Raw genomic sequence first — 25,121 nt, forward strand, 5'->3', positions numbered from 1 at the left:
TATTCAGGTAATGCTAACCACCACAGTTTCCATCGCCAGCTGTGACAGATCATTCAGCAAGTTAAAGCTAATACTTTCGTATTTGAGAGCCTCCAAGGGTCAAGGCAGACTCTGTGATCTTGCTCTGCTGAATGCAGAAAGAGAAGAAACTGAAAAAACTGACTTTGATCACATCATAGACCAATTTGCATCAGTGAAAACAAGAAAGGTGCAGTTATAATTTTCATGTAGTGCCATAATTTGTTAATTAAAAGATTAACGAGCTTGACTTGTATTTTTGAGCTGATATTACGATAAAGTTATCTAAAAGATGGGTGTTAGATGTTTGGACAGGGGCGCAATTTCAGTGCTTGCCATAGGTGCTATTCTCCGTAGATACGCCCCTGGATCAGCATATTCGGCCGGAATCCCAGACAGGTCCTCATCCTTTGCTGACACAGGAGGAGATTCATGGAGCGGATTGAGCTGAACCCAGACAGGTGGACAGGCATGCCAGTCCCCACTCTTGAAGTGCATTAAGAGACCAATCGACCCGTGGGTTATTTAGGGATAACCAGGAGGACCAAGCAGCAGCGGCAGTTCAGACCAATCAACCAGACAGGAGAGTTCTTCACTATGGTCGTCTTCGAGCACAAGTTGGAGGGGTTTGTTGGAAAGGTGGACCTGGCCGGTGCCCAGAAGTTGACCGAGCATAGCCTTGACGTTCATCTTTTGTCTTAATTCATGAGTAGGAACTCCCCATCTCTGAACCAGAGAGATGTCCATGAGATTCCTGATGTCACCGGAGTTGACAAATGCCTGAAGTTCATGGGTCCGAGCAAGGAAGCTGCGAGCATTACACAATTAGGGGAAGCTGAATGCAAAGAGGACCGACCCGTCAAGACTCCTCTCCCCACTGACGGGTATCCTATTTTACTGGACGGTTGAGACGAGACGCTCAGAATTGTCCTGGATCACCTTAATAGAGACAGGAACCTGTTCTCCTGTGTCGATCCCGTTGCTCCTGAAATAAACGCATGCTTCCCACTTGCACAGGCACCTCCGTAAACTGAGCGCTGGGTAATCAGGGAGAAGGTGAGGAAACACTGTGATCAGACGGTGAGTGGGAAGCTTGAGACATTCTTACCCTGCGCCACTCAGCTGCCCGGTCGTCAATTCGAATAGCCAGATTACTCGGGCCATCCAGACTATCCTGCTCGTCACGGACAGCGATCTCGTGTCGGACCCCTGTGGTCAGTCCGCGACTGAAGGCATTGATGAGAGATCTCTCGTTCCATCCCGTCACTCCAGCAAGCATGACTGCATAGGGTCTCACCGTCCCTCTGCCTTGGTGCAGGTCCAGGAGTCGATGGGCTTTCTCCTGACTCCGGTTTGGAAGATCAAAAACTCTCCTTATCTTTGCAAAGAAATGTTGAAAGGGTTAGGCTGCAGGATATCCTTGCACCCGTAAAGCGTTGAACAGGCGGAGTGGTTGTCTATCGAGGAGATTTACCAGGTAAGCCAGTTGTTCTACCTCATCACCAAAACATCCAGTGTGGGCTTGGAATGTCAGCTCACACTGGTGATAAAAGTTCTGCCACTTCGGGGTCACGGGAATATCTGCCCAGTGGTGGTCTGGATGTAGGAGTCAGTGGTGGTCCTAGTGCTATGTTAATCAACTCAATTTTATGATTTTATAATCGAAATACAGGGTTTTACAAACTTATCCCAGTATAAAATACCCTGTGGATTCTCCACTTAATTGCTTGAGATTCTAGAGCATTTTAAGGCATTCACCTATCAAACTTTCTGGCATCTGAAGAAACTACATTTATGAAGATTGATTGTAGTTTTCTTAATTGCAGTGATAAAATAAGTATTTAGTAATGTGTGTTTATGATTTCTACTCTCCAGTAATGCATGTTACAATGTTTATATACTATTTTGTATAACTTTAATTAAGGACTGCTTTCTGGTTTCACCTCTGTAAAACAGGGTTGTCATGATAGGAAATGTTCAGGGGATATTTGTGTGCCATTCTGCATAGGTACGTTCTGATGAGACAGGGAAAGGACAGTAGGGTACAGGAACCGCGGTGTACAAAGGCTTTTGAAAATCTAGGCAAGAAAAAAAGAAAAGCTTATGAAAGGTTCAAAAAGCAAGGTAATGACAGAGATCTAGAAAATTATAAGGCTGGCAGGAAAGAGCTTAAGAATGAAATTAGGAGAGACAAAAGGTGCCATCAGAAGGCCTTGGCGAGCAGGATTAAGGAAAACCCCAAGGCATTTTACAAGTATGTGAAGAGCAAGAGGTTAAGATGTGAGAGAATAGGACCAATCAAGACTGACAGTGGAAAAGTGTGTATGGAACCGGAGGAGGTAGCGGAGGTACTTAATGAATACTTTGCCTCGGTATTCACTACAGAAAAGGATTGTAGGGATGACTTACAGCGGATTGAAAAGCTTGACCTTTAGACATTAAGAAAGAGGATGTGCTGGAGCTTTTAAAAAGCATCAAGTTGGATAAGTCGCTGGGGCCAGACGAGATGTACCCCAGACTATTGGGGGAGGTGAGGGGGAAGATTGCTGAGCCTCTGGCAATGATCTTTGCATTATCAATGGGGACAGGGAGGATTGGAGGATTTTAGATGTTGATCCCTTATTCTAGAAAGGGAGTAAAGATAGCCCTGGAAATAATAGACCAGTGAGTCTTACTTTATTGGTTGGTAAGTTGATGGAGAAGATCCTGAGAAGCAGGATTTATGAATATTTGGGGAGGCATAATATGATTCGGAATAGTCAGCATGGCTTGGCCAAAAGCAGATTGTGGCTTATGAGCCTGATTGAATTGTTTGAGGATGTGACTAAACACATTGATGGTAGAGCAGTAGATGTAGTGTATATGGAATTCAGCATTTGATAAGTTACCACGTGCAAGGCTCATTCAGAAAGTAAGGAGGCATGGGATCCAAGGTGACCTTGTTCTGTGGATTCAGAATTGGCTTGCCCACAGAAGGCAAAGAGTGGTTGTAGACTGGTCATATTCGGTATGGAGGTCGGTGGCTAGTGGTGTACCTCAACGATCTGTTCTGGGACCCTTTCTTTTTGTGACTTTTATAAATGACTTGGATGAGGAAGTGGAGGGATGGGTGAGTAAATTTGCTGATGACACAAAGGTTGGAGGAGTTGTGGATAGTCAAAAGAGCTGTCAGAAGTTACAGAGGGACGTCAATAGGATGCAAATCTGGGCTGAGAAGTGGCAGATGGAGTTCAACCCAGATAAGTATGTGGTGGTTGATTCAGATAGGTCAAATATGATGGCAGAATATAATATTAATGGTAAGAGTCTTGGCAGTGTGAAGGATCAGAGGGATCTTGGGGTCCGAGTCCATAGGACAACAAAGCTGCTGCACAGGTTGACTGTGTGGTTAGGAAGGCATATGGTGTATTGGCCTTCATCAACCGTGGGATTGAGTTCAAGAGCCGAGAGGTAATGTTGCAGTTATATAGGACCCTGGTCATACCCCCTTGGAGTACTGTGCTCAGTTCTGGTCACCTCACTACAGGAAGGATGTGGAAACTATAGAAAGGGTGCAGAGGAGATTTACAATGATGTTGCCTGGATTGGGGGGCATGCCTTATGAGAATAGGTTGAGTGAACTTGGCCTATTCTCCTTGAAGCGATGGAAGATGAGAGGTGGCCTAATAGCAGTGCATAAGATGACAAAAGGCATTGCTTGTGTGGATGATCAGAGGCTTTTTCCCAGGGCTGAAATGGCTAACATGAGAGGACACCATTTTAAGGTGCTTGGAAGTAGGTACAGAGGAGATGGGAAGGGTAAGTTTTTTTACACAGAGAGTGGTGAGTGCGTGGAATGGGTGGTGGAGGCGAATACAATAGGGTCTTTTAAGAGACTCTTGGATATGTACATAGAACTGAGAAAAATAGAGGGATGTGTCTAACCCTGGGTAATTTCTAAAGTAAGTACAGGTTCAAAACAGCATTGTAGGCCAAAGGACCTGTATTGTGCTGTAGGTTTTCTATGTTCTATGATATAAAAATTCTTTGTTGTGATTGGCTCTCATCTAGCTGCTCCAGTCCAGAGACTTGAGACCTGTCAGGAAGAGATGCCAGGAAAGAGATTGCTAATTTTTTTGTGTGTTGGAGGGGCATGGATTTTATTTCCCATTTGAGCATGGAGTGTTGGTGCATTCCCATTGATTAGAGATTCTAGACCATTGTGTTGGATTAAGAGAAGACTATAATTGAAATGTCCAATCATAACATTGTTGGTGTTTCTTTTGTCTGACAGCACTATAAAATCATAGTTTACATTCTTTTTATATGCCATGGAAAAATTATTCCTTGTGAGAGAAATAATGTCCTTGTAAAGAAAAACTACTGGAGAAAATCAGACAGTCAAGCAGTATATGTAGAAAGAGAAACTAGTTAAACTTTCAGATCAGCGACAGTTCCTGAGAATTGGGGAAGAATGGAGAGGTGTGAGTTTGAAAGCAGAGTTCTGGGGGAGACTGCAGTGCAAGACTAAAGCAAATATGGAATTTGTTTAAGACTGATCAGGTAATAATGAGCGTGGGTACTAATAGCAGCTGTTCATCAGTGGATTGACTTTAAAATATTATTACTGGTTTATAAAGCGCTATATGATTTAGGGCCAAAATACATCTCTGACCTCCTGTTCCATTATGAACCTTCCCGAGCTCTCAGGTCAGATGGGGTTGGTCTTCCTACCGTCTCCAGGGTCAAAACTATGTACGGTGAAGCAGCTTTTAGTTACTATGCTCTACATATCTAAAATAACCTTCCGGAGGATCTGAAGTCTGCCCCAACTTTAAGCTCTTTAAAGCGAGGCTTAATATTTTTCATTTTGCTGTAGTTTTTAATTAGAATCTCCTGCACTGTAACTTTTATTCATTTAAAAATCTATTAATCATATTATTTTTGTGTGATTTTATTCTCTTCATATTGTCCTAAATTTGATGTTTGATTTTTATATCTTGTTCTTTGTAAAGCATTTTGAACTGCCTTGTGCTTGAAAAGTACAAATAAACTTGCTGAACAAATAAACTTGCCTTGCCTTACAGATACATAAGAAAAGGGCTGGAAAATTAGTTCTTCTTCTAGAAAACTGTTTAGTGCCTAGATGATAGATAAGAACTTAATGAGTTTTTTCAGTGTTTTCTGTAAGTGTTTTGTTTTTGTTTACCAAGGAACATGTTTAATTTTTGTATAACTGTAAGTAAAATGTTAATATTAATATTCCTTCTCTTCATTCTGAATCTTCTTACACATCCTTCCCACTTAAGCCTATTACAGGTTCTTGTTACTAATCTTCAACTGTCTGCCAGGCTTTGCTTCCTACTTCTGCTACACAATTCCTAGTGTGCTTCAGGACAAGTTCCAGGGGGTGAGTACTGAAATGCCCAGTGCATGAGTATGTAAATTATCTAGTTTTAATATTATGCAAATAATTTGCCTGTTTTGAATCCTACGTATCTGTCCAAGGCACAACACTGTCTTACCTTCTGCCTCTAGTATTCTGCAAATTGCTCTGAAATATTCAGAGCAAGAATTCACCTAACACGTGAGAGTGGACTGTGTTAGAGTAGTCAGGCTTTGGATCAAGAACCTTTGTCAAGAACAAGCTTGGGCAAGCAGAGGCAGATGTTCTAAGTAAGTTTCTTGGACGTTGTTTTTCCTTCTGACTATAGCTAGTTTTGCTGAGGATGGGTCCAGAGTTAGTGGTGTGCTCCTAGTGTGAGATGTAGGAACTCTGGGAGATCCCCATTCTCCCTGATAACTACATCTGCACGAAGTGCACCGAGCTCTAGCTGGATGACCTTTGGCTCATACGACAAAATGAGGAGGTGATAGATAGGAGCTGCAGGGGGTTGGGGGGGGTAAGACCCTGAAGTTAAAAGAGGCAGGTACCTGGGTGATTGTCATTGGAGGCAAAGGGAGGAGTCAGAGACTGTAAAGTACCCCTGTGGATGTACCCCTCAATAATAAGGTTACCACTTTGGATACTGTTCGGGAACAACCTCTCAGGGGAACAGTGCGGTGACCTGATCTCTGGCACTGAGTCTGTCTCTGTGGCTCAGAAGGGGAAGGGAAGGGGTGAGAGGAGTGCAGAAGGGATTCCATAATTAGAGGAGCAGAGAGCGGACTCTGTGGACAGGAAAGAGACACCCGGATAGTAAATTGCCTCTCAGGTGCCAGGATCAGGAATATTTCGGATCTGGTCTACAACATTCAACAGAGGGAGACTGAAGAGCTGAAAGTCATGGTGCATATTGGTACCAACGACATATGAAGGAAAAGGGATGATGTCCTGAAGGGAGAATCTAGGGAGTTAGGTAGAAAGCTGAAAAGCAGGAGCTCGAGGATAGTAATCTCTGGACTGCTGCCTGTATCATGCATCATTGAGGCTAAGAATAGAATGATTTGGCACCTGAATGCATGGTTAAAGAGTTGGTGCAAAGGGTGGGGTTTCAGATTTCTGGATCATTGGGATCTCTTCTAGTATAAATATAACCTGCATCAAAATGACAGGTGACACCTAAACTTGAGAGGGACCAATATCCTTGCGGGCAGGTTTGCTTGAGCTGCAGGGGAGGGTTTAAACTAATCTGGTAGGGGGTTAGAGACTAGAGTAATGGGCTGAGGGTGGTGCAGTTGATATACAACTCGATGCAGTGTGTAGTCTAACTGTCAGGAAGGACAGGCAGATGTTAGGGCAGAATTGTAGTCATATGGATGAGTTAAAGTGTAACAGAGGGCAAAAATCAAAGACGGTGATGGATACAGGACTGAAGGTTTGAACGCACACAGTATATGGAATTAGGTAGATGATCTTGTAGTGCAGTTGGAGGTTGGCACGAATGATGTTGTGGACATCACTGAGTCATGGATGAAAGAAGATCATAGTTGGGAGTTTAACATCCAAGAATACATATTGTATTGAAAGGACAGTCAGGTAGGCAGAGTGGGTGGGGTAGGTCTATTGATAAAAATGAAATCAAATCCTTCGGTGACATAGGATTGGAAGGTGTAGAATCCTTGTGGGTATATTTAAGAAACTGCACATAAGAAAAGACTCTGATGGGAGTTATATACAGGCCTTGGAACAGTAGCCAGGATGTGGGCTACAAATTACAATGGGAGATTTAAAAAAAAGCAATGATGCAATAGTCATAGAGAATTTCAATATGCAGGTGAAATCAATTTGGTGCTCTCAAGAGAAGGTATTTGTAGAATTGCTACAAGAAGGCTTTTTAGAGTAGATTTTGTTTGAATCCACTTGGGGAATGGCAATTCTGAACTGGATGTTATCTAATGATCCAAATTTCATTAGGGAGCTTTGTGTAAAGGATCCCACAAGAGGCAGTGATCATAAATGATAGAATTCACACTGCAGCTTGAAAATTAGAAGCTAAGATTGGACGTATCAGTATTACAATAGAGGAAAGGGAATTACATAGGAATGAAAGAGGAGCTGGAAAAAGTTGATTGGAAGGGGACACTAGCAAGGATGACAGCAGAACAGAAATGGCTGGAGATTCTTTCAGAAATTTGGAAGATGCAGAAAAAATACATCCCAGTGATGAAGAGGTATTCTAAAGGGAGGATGAGGCAACCGTAGTTGACAAAGGAAGGCAAAGGTATCGGGCCACTGGAAATTGACACTGGAGAGTTTATAATGGCAGATGATCTTAAGTATTTTGCATCAATCTTCACTGTAGAAGACACTAGCAAAATGCCAGAAATGCAAGACTGGCAGGGGCAGAAGTGTCTTTGCTATTAGTAAGGAGAAGGTTCTTGGGAAGCTGAAAAGTGTGAAGGTAGATAAGACAACTAGACCAGATGGATTTACACCCCAGTGTTTCTAAAAGAGTTAGCTGAAGAGTTTGTGGGGGCATTAGTACTAATCGTTCGAGAATCACTTGTTCCTGAGGACTGGATCATTGCAAATGTCACACCACTCTTTAAGAAGGAAGGGAGGCAGAAGAAAATAAATTATAGGACAATTAGTCTGACTTTAGTGGTTGGAAAGATGTTGGAGTGTATTATTAAGGATAAGGTTTTGGGGCTGTTGATGGCACATGGCAAAATAGGCCAAAGTCAGCTTGGTCTATTACGAGGAAATCTTGTCTGACAAATCTGTTGGAATTCTTTGAGGAAATAACAGGTAGGATAGACAAAGGAAAGTCAGTGAATGTTGCTTATTTGGATTTTCAGAAGGCCTTTGACAAGGTGTTGCAGGTGAGACCGCTTTACAAGATAAGAGCCCATGGTGTTATAGGAAAGTTACTAGCATGGATGGAAGATTGGTTGACTGGCGGGAGGCAAAGAGTGGGAACAATGGGGACCTTTTCTGGGTGGCTGCTAGTGACTTGTGGTGTGCCGCAGGTTCAGCCTCTTATCCCGTATGTCAATGATTCTGATCAAGGAATTGGTGGCCTTCTGGCGAAGTTTACTGACCATGCAAAGATAGATGGGGGTCATGCAGTGTTGAGGAACCAGGGATTCTGCTTTAGGACATGGACATCTTGGAAAATGGGCCAAGAGGTGGCAGATGAAATATAATGTAGGGAAGTGCACTGAAATGCACTTTGGTAGAAGGAATAAAGGCATGGACTATTTTATAATTGGGAGAAAATTCAAAAATCAGAGATGCAAAGAGCTCTTTGTGCAGAATTTCCTAAAGGCTAACTTGCAAGTTAAGTTGGTGGTAAGGGACACAATGTTAGCATTTGTTTTGTGAGGACTAGGATGCAAAAGTAAGGATGTAATGCTGAGGCTTTATCAGGCACTGGTCAGACTGCACTTGGGAGTATTGTGAGCAGTTTTGGGCCCCTAATCTAAGAAAGAATGTGCTAGTATTGGAGAAAGTCCAGAGGAAGTTCACAGAAATTATCGCAGTAATGAAGAGGTTAACATATGAGGAGCATTTGATGTCCCTGGGCCAGTAATCGCTGGATTTAGAAGAATGAGGAGAGATCTCATTGAAACCTATCAAATATTGAAAGGCCTTTCTAGAGGATATGGAGAGAAATTTTCCTATAGTGGAGGTATCTGGGACCAGGGGACACAGTCTCAGAATAGAGGATGTCCATTTATAACAGAGATGAAGAAAATTTTCTTCAGAGGGTGGTGAATCTGTGGATTTTGTTGTCACGGATGCCTGTGGAAATGCAGGGAAGAATGATATCACTCAGAATGATTAATGCTTGGAATGACCCACTAGCTGAGGTGGTAAGACTTGGGTTGATCAAATTGCATGGTATGATATGGATGATGCCAACTATGAGATGTGACCAATTTACTATGTTAGTGCTTTGCATCTCTTTGAAATTGCACAAATTGAAATTGTGTAAAGCAGTCTATGGAGGCTCATTGTATATTTTCATGTAGTTCCTTGGGATTAAGGATGATGAGCATCCATTCTCCTTCAGTGTTGACCAATGAGACCAATATGGGAACCTTGGTCCCTTCCACAAATGGAGGTGGCTAATGGAGCAGGCGGGTGGGTGGTTTGTGAAGTGATACGCTCCTTCCATATCTTGTGCAGGACTGTTTTGTGCTCCTCATGTATAGTTTCAAAGTTTTTTAAACCACCTCAAGTGGTTGTTCTCCATTTTGGCTTGTCATGGACCAGAGATTGAATGCCAGGGATATTTGCATGCAAGAGGGTACTCTTTCAATATTTTTATTAGTTTCTGTGTAAAGGAGTACAGAGTACAAGAAGATATATATCATAAGTCAAAAGAAAAAGTATAGTACCAAATACATTGTATTAAAAGTACAGTTACAATCACAAAACCCTGTATTCGTAAAAATTAAATTAAATCATAATATTGAAATATAATAATTGTGTTATACAGAAAATAATTCTAAACCCACTACCAAAGTCAGAGCTGTTAGGAAAAGCAACAAAAAAGGGAAAAGAAAAACCCTTATGTAACAGAATATATTATTAGCCACCATCTGTACTTTTACAACAAATCAAAGGTTTTGAAAATAACTCAAAATTAGTCCCCACAATGTATAAAAGTCTTGGCTAGATTCAAAACCTGAACATCAATCTTCTCTAAATTTAAGCATGACATAACATCCCGTAACCATTGAGCATGAGTAGGCAGACCAGCATCCTTCCATTTAAGCAAGAGCGCCTTCCTAGCTATAAGAGAAGTAAAAGCCAAAATATGCAAATCAGGTGTCTCCAAAATAAAGTCTTTTCCTCCAACAATACCAAATAATGCAGTCAAAGGGTTAGGCTTAAAATTTATCTTGAAAAGAACCAAGGAAGTTTGGAATACTTCCTTCCAGTATCTTCCAAGGCTCTGACATGTCCAAAATATGTGAATTAATGAAGCTTCTCCTTTATTACATCTATCACAGAAAGGGGATATATCCAAATAAAAATGAGATGGCTTATCTTTAGATATGTGAGCCCCATGAACCACTTTAAATTGTAAAAGCGAATGACGGGCACAAAACGATGAAGTGTTAACCAATTTAAAAATTTCATTCCAAGTTTCCTCAGAAATTGAAGTCTGTAAATCTTGTTCCCAAAGATTTTTAATTTTGTCTATAGAAACATTTCTCATTCCTAACAACATACCATAAATATTGGATATTGAACCTTTATAAAAAGGTTTCAAATTAAAAATTACATATAATAAGTCTTTGCTGGAATTATAGGAAATGTATATAGTTGAGAACGCAGGAAGTCTCTAATATGTAAATAACAAAAAATATGAGTTTTGGTTAAACTATATTTAGCTGATATTTGCTCAAACAAAAGAAGACTTCCTCCAACAAACAAATCCTGGAAGTATTTAATACCCAATCTGTCCCATTCTTTAAAAACTGAATTAATCACTGAAGGTTAAAAAAAAGTTAAAACAAATGGGACTAGACAAAGAAAATTTCAATAGACCAAAGAATTTCCTAAATTGTACCCAGATCCTCAAAGTATGTTTAACTACCAAAGTTTCAGTTAGTTTACTAAAAGATAAAGGGAGTGAGGATCAGAGAAGAGAAATGATAGAAAATTTATTAACAGAGTTAGCTTCTAAAGAAACCCATATCAGACAGTACTCACAGTTAATATAATATTTCCAAATCGTAAGATTTGGTATAATTGACTGCCCAATAATAAAACCTAAAATTTGGTAAAGCTAAACCTCCATTCTTCTTATATTTTTGAAGATGAACTTTATTTAGTCAAGAATGTTTGTTTTTCCATATATAAGATATAATAGAATCAAGAGAATTAAAAAAAAGATTTAGGAATAAAAATAGGTAATGCCTGAAAAAGGTATATAAATTTAGATAAAATGTTCACTTTAATAGAATTAATTTGGCCAATCAAGGCTAATGAGAAAGGCTGCCAGCTTGATAGTGTTCTTTTTACAAAATTCAGTAAGGTAAGAAAATATTCATTAAATAGGTGTTTATAATTCTTGGTAATTATTACACCCAAAATAAGTAAATTGATTTTTTACAATTTTGAAAAGAAGGTTAGTATTAATTGCTGACAAATTATTCAGAAGAAAAAGTTAATCATTATGTAACTTCAGTTTGTATCCTGAAAACTGACTAAAACAAGAAAGTAGAGAAAGCACAGGAGGTAGTGAAGTCTCGATATTAGAAATAAAAAGCAGTAGATCATCAGCATAAAGCGAAACTTTATGAACAGTCCATCTCCTAAGAATACCAGTAATATCATTAGATTCTCAAAAACCATGGCTAAGGTTTCTAAGGCCAAATGAAAGAGCAAAGGGCTCAGGAGACAACCTTGTCTAGTTCCACATTGATGTTTAAAAGGTTTGGAATACTGAAAATTAGTAAGGATCCTGGCAGAAGGAGATAAATACAGTAATTTAATCCATTGAATAAAATCGGGCCCAAAAATAAATTTTTCTGAAGTTTTAAGTAAATAGTTCCATTCAAACCGATCAAAAGCCTTCTCAGCATCCAAAGAAATCACACATTCCAATACCTCCTTAGAAGGGGAATAAATAATGTTTAATAAACAACGAGTATTCAAGTGGGAATATCGATTTTTAATAAATCCCGTCTGATCATCAGAAATGATAGATGGTAAAATATTTTCTATTCTATGGGCCAGAACTTTAGATAGGATTTTAATATCAACATTAAGTAAAGAAAATGGTCTGTATCGTTACGTACCCCATAACTGGGTGTCTTACCAGTTGGAGTCTGGTGATACTATTTTCAACAATATTTATTAGCAAAAATATACAAAATAATATCAATGCGAATATACAGAGAATATACGTTAGCAATACTAAACCTAAAAGTGCGGGTATAATAATAATCACTAATGAAACAAGCTCTATCGTTGTCTAGGTGATAATGAAGTGGCAGATGGAAATATAAAGTTCAGTTCAGTTCATGCAGGCTGCGGTAGTTGTTTGTCGATGTGTTGCAATTGTTGGAGAGAGAAAAAAAAAGTATGAACAGTAACAGCTATTATCTTGCCAACCTTCCTTTACGATTTTGATCCGTCAATGCGTTGTTGTTGTGGCCATTCAAGTATGACCCCTCCGCTCTTTAGCTAGACCATTCTTCCGTGGTGGACTCGTCACCCAGGCAAGGGTGGACACACACACAAGCCCCCACCTGTCTCGCTACAAAACACTGTGAGTTAAAATTTACTGACCCTTCGTTCGATCTCCGGTCTCCCACCCTGTCTCGTGGGGGTTCTGATGCTCACTAGTGTTTCTCCTGGTGCGTCTGAGGGGTGTTACCCCAGACCTCACTTTTATCCCCACTCACGGGGTCTCAGGTGTCAATCAGGTTGGGATGATATAACCCATCAAACCAGCCCACACTGGTTGCCCCCTGAGGGGTTTCAATGAATAGAACAGTACCAAGTAAACAATCCTTTTCCACAAGACAATAGCAGTAAATCAATGGCTTTTGTCAGTAGGAGACGTTCCACCTTAGCTGTGTCTCTCTCTCATTCTCTTTCATGAGCTGTTATTAATAACAACTGCCCTGGCAGATTTCCTTTGTCTCTCTTACTTCCTTGATAACAGCATCGAAATAGTAGTGATTTGCGATTCTCCAAAAGGGGGGAGCATGGGTGATTCTGCACCCTTCTGCCCATCAGAGTTGTTCATCCTTTGTAACAGTATGAAGAGCATTCGGTTGGGTTCTTATTCTTTTTGAGAATAAGTGAAATAGAAGCTTCATAAAAAGATTGTGGCAACCTACCCAACTTTTGAGTCTGAAAAAACTACACATAAATGAGGTATAAGCAGTGAGGAAGAAGCTTTACAAAATTCTGCAGAAAGTGCTTCAATACCCGTAGCCTTCCCCGACTGTAAGGAACGTACAGCCTTGGCAATTTCCTCATATGAAACAGGTTGATCCAATTGTTTTTGGTTATCAACAGAAAATGTAGGAATGTTTAATTAATCTAAGAATTATTCATTACAGTGTTATATTTGGGAGGGTCAGAACTATAAAGTTTAGAATGAAAATCTTTAAAAACATTGTTTATTTCTAAATGATCAGTGCTCCTATCACCATTGGCTTTACAAATTCCTTTAATTTGCCGTTTAGCTATAAAGGTTTTTAATTAGTTAGCCAATGATTTACCTGTTATGTCTCCATGGATATAAAATTGACTTTTATCTTTTAAAAGTTGAGTTTCAATTGGATATGTTAAAAGAAGATCATATTTAGTTTGAATTTCAACACACATTTTATATAAAGCAGGATCTGGAACCAAGGCATATTTTTGATCCAATTGTTTTAACTGATTAGCTAACTCAATTCTCTCTTTATTAGCTTTTTTACTTGACACTTACAGTATAAGAAATAATTTGACCTCTAATAAAAGCCTTAAGCATCCCATCTAATAAGACTAGAAGTCTCTTCCAAAGTATTCTCCTCAAAAAAAAAGAATAATTTGTCTCTCCAGAAATTTAAAAAAATCTTTGTCAGATAATAAAATTAAATTAAAATGCCAAGGTCTGTTCATTTGAGGAAGACCAGGAAGACTTAAAGATGAAAGCACTGGAACATGATCTGAAACAGCAATTTCTTTGTATTCACAAGATCAAACTAAAGGAATCATTTGACTATCAATAAAACAGAAATTAATCCTGGAATACGTATGATGGACATGAGAAAAAAATGAATACTCCTTATCTAGTGGATGTAAGAAACGCCATATACCACCGATATTGCATTTCATTAAAGATTGAATAAACAAAGCTGATTTATAAAGTGTCACTGTTTTAAAGGATGACCTATCTAAAACTGGATTTAACCAACAATTGAAATCTCCTCCCATCACCAATGAGTAAAGGCTCAAATTTGGCAAAAAACGAAAAATAACACTCAAAAAATCCTGGATCATCTATATTCAGAGCATATAGATTGTTAAATACCATTAATTTATTATCTAATTATCCTGACACAATGACAAAACGCTCATTAGTATCAGACACTATGTTGGACAAAGGGAACTGTATGATCCATAAAAATCGAAACTCCTCTAGACTTAGCCTGGAAAGAGGAGTAAAAATGTAGTCCTTTCCATCTACTGAAAAGACATAAGTTATCACACTTACATACATGTGTTTCGTGTAAAAATATAATTGGGGCCTTAAGTTTTTAAAATAGACAAAAGTCTTATTCTGCTTCACAGGGTGATTTAATCCTTTCATGTTAAGACTGAGTAAGTTAATAGTATGACCCATTATTAATACTATTTAATAGAGAAATTAAAGTAATAACCAGTAATATGAACATTAAAACCAAACAATAAGCCTTGAAATAGGGTAAGCAAGCAACAGATTTGGCTAACATCCCAAAACAGCTCCCAGAAAAAGACACCCCCCTCCCCCCTCCCAAAGTCAGAAGGCCAGCCAAAGGAAAGCTGGCAGCTACAACTAATGACATCACTCTCCCCAAACAGCCTGCTGATCGACTCATAATTAATTCCAAGGTCATCTGTATTCCAAGCTGGACTAAATAACAGCCAAGAAAGGCTTAGCCCTCATAACAAGGACTCCTTGCAAGAAGGTGCTAGTGTTAATTTGCATAGCCTGACATGCAATTCAGATGATTTTGTGGAATTAGGTTTTGCATAACATGAATTTCCTGTTCTAATAGCCCAGAAGCAGAGATCTGTGCTCCCATGTTTTATGCAGGGTTTGAATTATTGATCTCCAAATACTTCTTTCCTCAATAAACCAAAGGGTGAAAAAAAGCTTTAATGATGAGGGTTTATTCTGTCATCAATGCCTAGTTTTGCTGATAGGAACTTTTGAAGTTTGGAAGAGTTTTATAGTTTCCAAGGCCTTACTATAAAATTTTATTGTCCAAGGACAGTGAAATACAGTAGATAACAATTGAGATAAGAGTATCTCTTGAAGAAGTTAATTGTAAGGCCCATTTCTTGTAAGTGTGGGATCTGAACTTAAGAATGTGTACAAACACTAACATAGTCTCCATACAATAGTTCAATTTGTGAGGTTTGGTGATCTTGGGTCTAAAAAAATGTAGTCACCATGGGTTGAATGGTTTCACATTGATTCTAAAAGTTTGGTCCACACATGTGGGAAGCTAATTGGAATTGAGGTGAAACATTGCAACAAGAAATATTGAGAAAAGCATCAACAAGTTTGTTTGACACTCGTGTTCATTGAGATTGTTTTGTTATTAGCACTTTGGCTTGTGCCATGACTTGCATTCTATTGTTGAGCAAATGCAAAATGCAAGTGAATTTCTGTGGACATCTGAATTTGAGGAGTCTGCTTCACATTACCTCTTGATTGATAGTCAACAGTTTAGTGGGGTAATCGAAGAAAAAGTGGCTAGTATTGATTCCGGCTATTTTTATTGGTGTTCTCATTAGATACTTCTAGAATGAGAAGAATCCACACTGTTTTGGGGAGCAGCTCTTTGGTCGCATCTTTGTCAACAACTATCAGAAAATTTACTGATTTGTATTGCAATTTAAAAACCCAATATTAGAAGCAAAAAGTTACAAAGAAAACTATTCACATTATCAAATAGCCTTTGCCTTTCCCATTTATTGTCAATTTAATGTCAGTTTGTCTTCTGACCTTTAGTGCCTTTTAACGATTTCATTTATTGCTTTTGGTTTGATGCTGGTAAATTTACAACTGATATTGTGTAAGTGAAGACAATGAGCTTGAAGATTTAATGATGATGTATTGACACTGGTCACAAATCCTCAATGGATAAGTTGCACAGTTATGAAAATTTTAAGGTTATTGGATAAATTTCTATCTGTTGTCTCTGCCTGACTGTGTTGTGACCTGTGTCTTTCCAGAATATCACTTGTTTTAATTCTACCATGACTAATGGGACAACAGGTTGTGTGGAAGGATTGGGAATGACCCCAGAGCAGTTCAACCTTCTCTTTGCTACCTATGCATGGACGTATGTATAATATTTAACAGAATATACACTTCCACAATGCCCTCTTCATTTTTACTCTGTTCCTTTGCTTTGAACGTGGAATAAATTTCAATGCAGACCCCTATTCCTAGCAGCTCACTTTCAAAATCATCATTAAATTAGTCTAGTTACCAATAGTCTTGTCAAACCAGAAATGGAGTATGGTAATCCTAGTGAATTCCATTTATCACCACAGGGGGTTTTGTGTAAAGGCCATATTTGTGGAATTTCTTGTTAGTATAATTTTTCAATCTATATTTTTCTTGCACATTCTCTCTGAAACATCTTTATTTTATGTTGGAGATACATCATGGTACTGATTCTTCCATCCCAATGAGCCAACACCACTCAATTACACTGTTTTGACCAATTAACTTACTATAACTAGTATGTCTTTGGACTGTGGGAGGAAACCAGAGCACCCAGAGGAAACCTGCAGAGTCACAGGGACTGCTTACTGATCGTGGTGGAATTGAACTCTGGTCACTGGCACTGTAGTAGCATTAAGCAAACTGCTACACTACTGTGCCATTATCTGTTTGTGGTTAGTTAAATGGCTGGAATATTCAGTGTATACTCAGCAACCTTATATTCCTTTCCTGGCCTTCTCTGTCTGCTGCACTAATCAATTCACCATGTTCTGGACCATCTGTCTTTGTATTGTTCTTGCTTGTTCTTCATGGGAAAGGCAAGGCACCAAGTTTATCATGATTCACTTGTGTTCACCTGCATTTACTATGTAATTATAATTTACAGAGATGATTATTTGTTTGCAATTAGAGGAGAGAAATAAGCACAATTTGTTTTAGTCTTCTTCTCCAACAAGGACAGTCTATACCCTGTTGTCATAGAGCATTGGAGCATGGAAAGAGGTCCTTTGACATGTCTGGTCCATGCCCATTTAAACCAGTACCACTTCCCATTTTTGGCTCAAAGCCCGCTGAACCGTTCCCATCCATGTAAGTGTCCATGTGCATTTTGTGCTGGTAATGCTTATATGTTTTTTCAAACTGGTAGAATCTTCTGGAAGAATATGTTGTGAACCATTTTAACCACTATCTAAGGCATAATTTCCACCATTATAATAAGGAGCTCTAGTTTTAAGTGAATCCAATTGTATATCTGAGATTGACACCTTGTGTTCAATTGGCACAAAAATTATACCATTGTAAGGCATTTAAATTATGGCATACTGCAAAGATGGAAATAGTTCTCCTCTGTCAAAGGTATAGAAAGGAGGATGCGCAGGAATTCATTCCAGTATTAATACTTTAGAAGGCACAAGGTTCTTGGATACACAAGACACAAGAGTCTACGGAAGCTGTATTCTGGAGCAATGCTGGAGGAGCTCAGCAGCTCCGGCTGCATCCATTGTCGGAAATGTACTGTTAACATTTTAGTTGAGGCCCTCATCATTCATTTTCATTTAATTACTTCATCTCTCCTCTAGAAACGCTGTGGTGGTGATACTGGCCGGGTATTACACAGACAAGCTGGGAAATTGCAGTGAGTATGAAGAACAGTATCAATTTAAACAAAGATGTCCTCAGCCTTGTAATTTACTCTCCTTCTGCACCTTCTGCAGAATGTTTACAGCATCTTGTTTATCTGAATGCTGCCTGCATTAGTGCATTGGCAGTTGTATGTCGTGTTTGATCAATTGCATAGTGAATTAGATGTTATATAAAATTGTACAGGTTAAGACACCATGGTTAAGTTAAGATTGACGTTAATAAATATGATCAGAAATTAGAAGCAGGAGATATGACTCTATACACATAATTGAGAACCATCAGGTTCTTCAGCTGCTAACCACATGAGCTAATTGACTTCAGTGGAGCTGAACTTTGGATGCAATGCACAACATCAGCTGAAATAGATACAGAAATTATGATTTTTTTCCTAATTAGGTCAGAGATCAAGATAAGGGTCCACCATCATTTTAAAAATGATTTAGGAAAAAGCTTTTTAATAAGTAGTAAATAATCTCCCAGCACACAAAAAAAAAGAAACCAGCTGTTCAGGAATATGTGTTGATGGATTGTAGCTTTTAACTGTTGCTTGCATAATTGGGTTCTTTCAGGTTTCTGGCTACCTATAAGCAAACAAATCTCAAGGTTGTATAATTTATACGTTCTTTGAGAATAAATGTACTTTGAATTTTTGAAACTTGAATGTTGAAGTAAATCTTCTGAGATATTCTTTTGTTGAAACAGTTTTATTTGTGTTCCCCTGTAGTTGGAGTCATCTTGTCCTACTTTATTATTATGTTGGGCTCGGCTACCTTTGCTTTGGGATCCCATTTCAAAGGCACCAGTTACCTACTGCCATTGATGATCATCGGCCAAATTCTCACTGGCTCAAGCAGTGGGTCATTCCATCGTAAGTACCAGTTTCAATCTGTTGTTAACAGACTGACAAGGAATGGTCAGTAGCTTAGTACAGATTTTCTAAACAGTTAAAATTCTTCATTCATTTCATCCAGCATCTAAATTACTTTTTTTTCAAGGTGATTTCTACCCTTCGTTCGTGAAGGACTGGATGAAGATGTGACATAAATTTTTTCAAAAAAATGAGAGCTTGGATTTTGGTACTTATCCAAGAACATCAGAAACTTTTTGACAAGAACTGGCTATTCAGCCCAAAAAAGCTTGCCAAATTCCTATTCAGATATTGTGTTGAAGTAACTATCGAGTTTAGATTTGAGAATCTCTTTGGTATTATTCTCAACTACACAACTAGGTTTTACATGTCTACAACTCGCTGTGTAAAGAAATGCTTCTTGATGTTTATCCTTAATGATTTTGAACACTTCTATCAGTCTCCTCTCATTCTACGAATACTTAGGCTAAAAAGATGTAATTCTTTCAATCTATCTTACACTGTAGACCTGGAATGAGTCTCGTTGCCCTTCTCTGGACTCGCTCCAGTGCCTTCACATGCCTCATGCAATATGGAAACCAAAACTGTACACAGTATTTAAGGTGTGGCCTCTCAAGTGCATTATGCAGCTTAAGAACGTCTCTTGACTTGAACTCCACTGAGTGCATTATATAGTCCAACATTCTATCAGCCTTCCTAATCACTTCTGTGCACTGTCTAAACGTTGATAGTGATGAGTCTACCAGGACCCCCAAATCCTGCTCATTCAGTGTACTTTCTAACTCAAGACCCCCACTGTATATTTATGTCTAATATTTCTACTTCCTATATGTAATACTTTACATTTACTTAACATTACTTAAATTTTAACTGCCATTTATCTTCCCACATCTGGATTTGTTCAGATCTAACTGTATTGATTCTGCTGCCTGAATGTTATCAGCCACTCCCCCTAATTTTGTGTCATCAGTAGACTTTACTAATTTATTTGTTTTGTGCTTCTCCAAACCATTAATGTAAATTAAAAACAGTAATGGCCCCAAAACTGATCGCAATGCAGAACTCACTTTTAACATCTTCTCGGTGAGAAAATGATTTCTGTTTTTGAGCCAATACCGCACCCATTCGTACACCTTGCCCTGAATGCCAACCTCCTGTGATTTGATTATTTACCCGATGTGGGGTACCATAAGAGCATGAGACAAAGGAGCAGAATGAGGCCATTTAGCCCATCTAGTCTGCTCCACCATTCCATCATGTCTGATCCCATATCCCACTCAACCCCATATACTTGCCTCCTCGCCATATCCTTCGATGCCCTGATTGATCAGGAAACGATCAACTTCTGCTTTATATGTACCTACGGACTTGGCCTCCACCGCAATCTGTAGCAATGCATTACATAGATTCACTACACTCTCATTAACAAAATTCCACCTGTTCTAAAAGGACGCCCCTCAGCATAGAGGCTGTGCCCTTTGGTTCTGGATACCCCCACCATAGGAATCATCTTCTCCTTTTAACGTTCGGAAGGTTTCAACAGGATTACACCCCCCCCCCCCACATTCTTCTAAATTCAAACCCCTCCCCAAACCCATGCTGGCTTTCTGCTAACATGCCTGTTCTTATCAGTTGCTTTTCATCTCATTCTTCATTATTGTTTCCATCATCTTACTTACAATACACATGAAACTTACTAGTCCGTAGTTAGCAGGGTAAGTGTGGTCACCCTTCTGACATTCGCCCATCTCCAGTCTTTAGAAATTTTACCAGTCTTCAATGAAATATACGATAGAGATTTGTTTATACAATGACAGACCCTTAGATATATGTTAAGTACCCTTAGATACATGTTGTCTCATACATTTTAGTGGGCATTAGCATTGCTGGTAAGGCCAGCTTTTACTGCCTACCTTTAATTGTCCTTCAGAAGATGGCTGGAGTTGTGAAGCTAGGAAGAAGTTCATAAAATCCAGTCGACCACACTTGTAAGAACTATAATTCAGGGCTTTTCTGGCCAAACCTTCATTCATACCCATAAAATAATTTTTAATGGTAATTTTTCTGCTAATTCTGCCAGATCTAATAAATCTACCTTTATAACCATATAACAATTACAGCATGGAAACAGGCCATCTCGGCCCCTCTAGTCTGTGCTGAATGCTTACTCTCACCTAGTCCCACCTACCTGCACTCAGCCCATAACCCTACATTCCTTTCCTGTCCATATACCTATCCAAATTTTTCTTAAATGCCAAAATCAAACCTGCCTCTACCACTTCTACTGGAAGCTCGTTCCACACAGCTACCACTCACTGAGTAAAGAAGTTCCCCCTCGTGTTACCCCTAAACTTTTGCCTCTGAACTCTCAACTCGTGTCCTCTTGTTTGAACCTCCCCTACTCTCAATGGAAAAAACCTATCCCTGTCAACTCTATCCATCCTCCTCATAATTTTAAATACTTCTATCAAGTCCCCCCTCAACCTTCTATGCTCCAAAGAATAAAGACCTAACTTGTTCAACCTTTCTCTATAACTTAGGTGCTGCAACCCAGGTAACATTCTAGTAAATCTTCTCTGTACTCTCTCTATTTTGTTGACATCTTTCCTATAATTCGGTGACCAGAACCATACACAATACTCCAAATTTGGCCTCAGCAATGCCTTGTACAATTTTAACATTACATCCCAATTTTAACATTTTAACATTTTTACAATTTAACATTTTAACAATTTTAACAATTATCCCTTAGCTCTGAACTGAACAGTGTATTTTGTCACTCACATTCTCTTCTTTTCCACTCTTTCAGTTATTCAGGACCGTACTATCGCTTTCTGGTTCAAAGATAAGGAGTTGTCATTGGCCTTTGGGCTGAATGTGGCCTTCTCTCATCTTGGCAATGTCTTCAGCTTTTTATTCACCCAATCTTTTGAATCACGTTTTGGGCTGCAGTGGACTCTTTGGGCAGGTACGGATGAATATGATGAACTTGAAGGCATGGACTTGAAAATTGTACAAAGGGAGTGAAATCAGTCTTGTGCTCTACTATCACCACATTAAATCAGATTATTAAATGCTGGTTACAGATACGACATGAGTGCAATCTGTTATTTTCATAATTAGCTTTAACCAAATTGAACTTTCCAGATAATGCTAGAACTATGCCGTGACTCATTTTCTGATAAACAGTTAAATTGGATGTTGGTATAAATCTTATTCTGACATAACTAGTAAGTGAACTGAATTAATGCCACAATTTTCAACGGTTGGTAAACAGGATGATTTGAAACTTGCGTCTTCTGGACGATTGTTGCAAAGAATTTAGTTTAAATCTCACCATACCAAGCTTTACAATTTTAATTAAATTAATTTATTTAAAGCTATTTTGGAATGCAATCTCAAAAATAGAATTAAATCATCATATTGAAGTAAAACACCATCTGAGTCACTAATGTCCCTCAGCAACTACTTAACTGGACTGGTCTATGCGTGACTTCAGTTGATTGCTAATAGCCCTCAAAACCACAGATAATACCTATAATCACATGAGCTACAGTGATTCCAAAAAGCATACCCACCACCATGTCAAGGGTAATTGAAATTGACAATAATTACTAATCTTGTCACTGATGTCAATAGATTATAAATCATGGCTTGGAGCTATTTGCAGGGCTTTCCACTATAACAGAGGGAAGAGAGTGCCAAGATCATTCCTGTCCTTAATTTTCCTTTGTTCTCTCCACTCTTCCTCTCCCAAGCCCTGCCTCAGCAGCTCTTGGTCAGGGGAAAGGTGCTACGAACTGTCCCTCTACTGATCCTAGCCACCCAGATATTGTAGACAATGAATTCTGGCCAAACCATTCCTAACTCTCTGCTCTCTTCATCACAGCCACTATGAAATGGTAGCGTATAACACTTTACAGTACAGGCGGCCCCGGTTCAATTCCCGCTGCTGCCTATATAGAGTTTGCACCTACTCCACGTGGATTTCCCCCCACAGCCCAAAGATGTTGCATTTTGTAGGTTAATTAGACATCATAAATTGTCCCGTGACTAGTCTAGGATCTAATAGGGGGATTTAATCCTTCACACCGCTCAGCAGTCAGCAAGCTTCATGGAAAGGGTAGAGTTACAGTGATATTTCCCCTGGTTAGCTTTGATGGTTGATTTTCTTAGATAGATAGATAGATAGATAGATAGATACTTTATTCATCCCCATGGGGAAATTCAACATTTTTTCCAATGTCCCATACACTTGTTGTAGCAAAACTAATTACATACAATACTTAACTCAGTAAAAATATGATATGCATCTAAATCACTCTCTCAAAAAGCATTAATAATAGCTTTTAAAAAGTTCTTAAGTAGTTTACTTAGATACATTATATACAATCAACCACGGCACTTTAACATATCTTACTCCTGGCGGTTGAATTGTAAAGCCTAATGGCATTGGGGAGTATTGACCTCTTCATCCTGTCTGAGGAGCATTGCATCGATAGCAACCTGTCGCTGAAACTGCTTCTCTGTCTCTGGATGGTGCTATGTAGAGGATGTTCAGGGTTTTCCATAATTGACCGTAGCCTACTCAGCGCCCTTCGCTCAGCTACCGATGTTATACTCTCCAGTACTTTGCCCACGACAGAGCCCGCCTTCCTTACCAGCTTATTAAGACGTGAGGCGTCCCTCTTCTTAATGCTGCCTCCCCAACACGCCACCACAAAGAAGAGGGCGCTCTCCACAACTGACCTATAGAACATCTTCAGCATCTCACTACAGACATTGAATGACGCCAACCTTCTAAGGAAGTACAGTCGACTCTGTGCCTTCCTGCACAAGGCATCTGTGTTGGCAGTCCAGTCTAGCTTCTCGTCTAACTGTACTCCCAGATACTTGTAGGTCTTAACCTGCTCCACACATTCTCCATTAATGATCACTGGCTCCATATGAGGCCTAGGTCTCCTAAAGTCCACCACCATCTCCTTGGTCTTGGTGATATTGAGATGCAGGTAGTTTGAGTTGCACCATATCACAAAGTCCTGTATCAGTTTCCTATACTCCTCCTCCTGTCCATTCCTGACACACCCCACTATGGCCGTGTCGTCAGCGAACTTCTGCACATGGCAGGACTCCGAGTTATATTGGAAGTCTGATGTGTACAGGGTGAACAGGACCGGAGAGAGCACGGTCCCCTGCGGCGCTCCTGTGCTGTTGACCACCGTGTCAGACCTACAGTCTCCCAACCGCACATACTGAGGTCTCTCTGTCAAGTAGTCCACTATCCAATCCACCATGTGAGAGTCTACTCCCATCTCCGTTAGTTTGTGCCTTAAGATCTTGGGCTGGATGGTGTTAAAGGCACTAGAGAAGTCAAGGAATGTAATCCTCACAGCACCACTGACCCCATCTAGGTGAGAGAGTGATTTGTGCAGCAAATATGTGATAGCATCCTCCACTCCCACCTTCTCCTTATACGCAAACTGAAGAGGATCCCAGGCGTGCCTGGTTTGTGGCCTCAGATTCTGTATTATCAGCTGCTCCATGGTCTTCATCACGTGCGACGTCAAGGCAACAGGTCTGAAGTCATTCAACTCCTTTGGTTGTGGTTTCTTCGGTACCGGGACAATACAGGATGTTTTCCACTGTCTGGGTACTCTTCTCTGCTCCAGGCTCATGTTGAAGATGCGCTGTAGTGGTTCTCCCAGCTCAGTCGCACAGGCCCTCAGTAATCGTGCTTGAATCTCTATGTGCTAAAAGAATCATTCCCAGTTAGATCACGGACATGCAATCCCAGGACCTATCCCCTCTGGGAACTAGATGACCTGTTGGGCTACCAGCCCTCAGCTTCGCCAGGCCTCATCCACAGTACTTGCTAATCCAACATCTATGAGTGCCCTTCATCACAGATCCAACAACGGAACCTCTTCAACATGTATGCACGTACATTTGAGCACTGAGTTGCTGCCACACAGTTGACTGATTAGATGTTTGCATTAATGAGCAGGTGTACCGGTGTACCTAGTAAAGTAGTCACTGAGTTCAATTGCAAGAGGCTGCAGCAGATCTGGCTGCCATCTCCAAGGTTCAAAGCTACAATTTAGTTTCAGAGAAATGTATACAATATACATCCTGAAATGCTTTTTTTTCACAACCATCCATAAAAACAGAGGAGTGCCCCAAGAATGAATAACAGTTAAATGTTATAACCCCAAAGTCCCCCCCAACTCCCCTCCCTCCTGTGCGTAAGCGGCAGCGAACAACAATCC

The 25,121-nt window shown here is 39.7% G+C and overlaps 1 protein-coding gene across 2 annotated transcripts in view; it reads left to right on the forward strand.

Moving 5' to 3' along the window:
- LOC140735410 (lysosomal dipeptide transporter MFSD1-like) overlaps positions 1-25,121 on the forward strand; it is a 51,434-nt gene that overhangs the window by 3,036 nt on the left and 23,277 nt on the right. Inside the window, exons 2-6 of one of the 2 annotated variants that reach the window (XM_073060447.1) lie at positions 5,307-5,407; positions 16,346-16,455; positions 17,924-17,979; positions 18,712-18,855; positions 21,665-21,823. In XM_073060447.1, coding sequence (XP_072916548.1) covers positions 5,307-5,407; positions 16,346-16,455; positions 17,924-17,979; positions 18,712-18,855; positions 21,665-21,823 — 570 coding nt within the window. The remainder of the gene's footprint in view (positions 1-5,306; positions 5,408-16,345; positions 16,456-17,923; positions 17,980-18,711; positions 18,856-21,664; positions 21,824-25,121) is intronic. The other variant, XM_073060445.1, reaches the window with a different exon arrangement.

This window comes from Hemitrygon akajei, chromosome 11, assembly GCF_048418815.1.
Source record: "Hemitrygon akajei chromosome 11, sHemAka1.3, whole genome shotgun sequence".
In the NCBI taxonomy this organism is placed as follows: Eukaryota; Metazoa; Chordata; class Chondrichthyes; order Myliobatiformes; family Dasyatidae; genus Hemitrygon; species Hemitrygon akajei.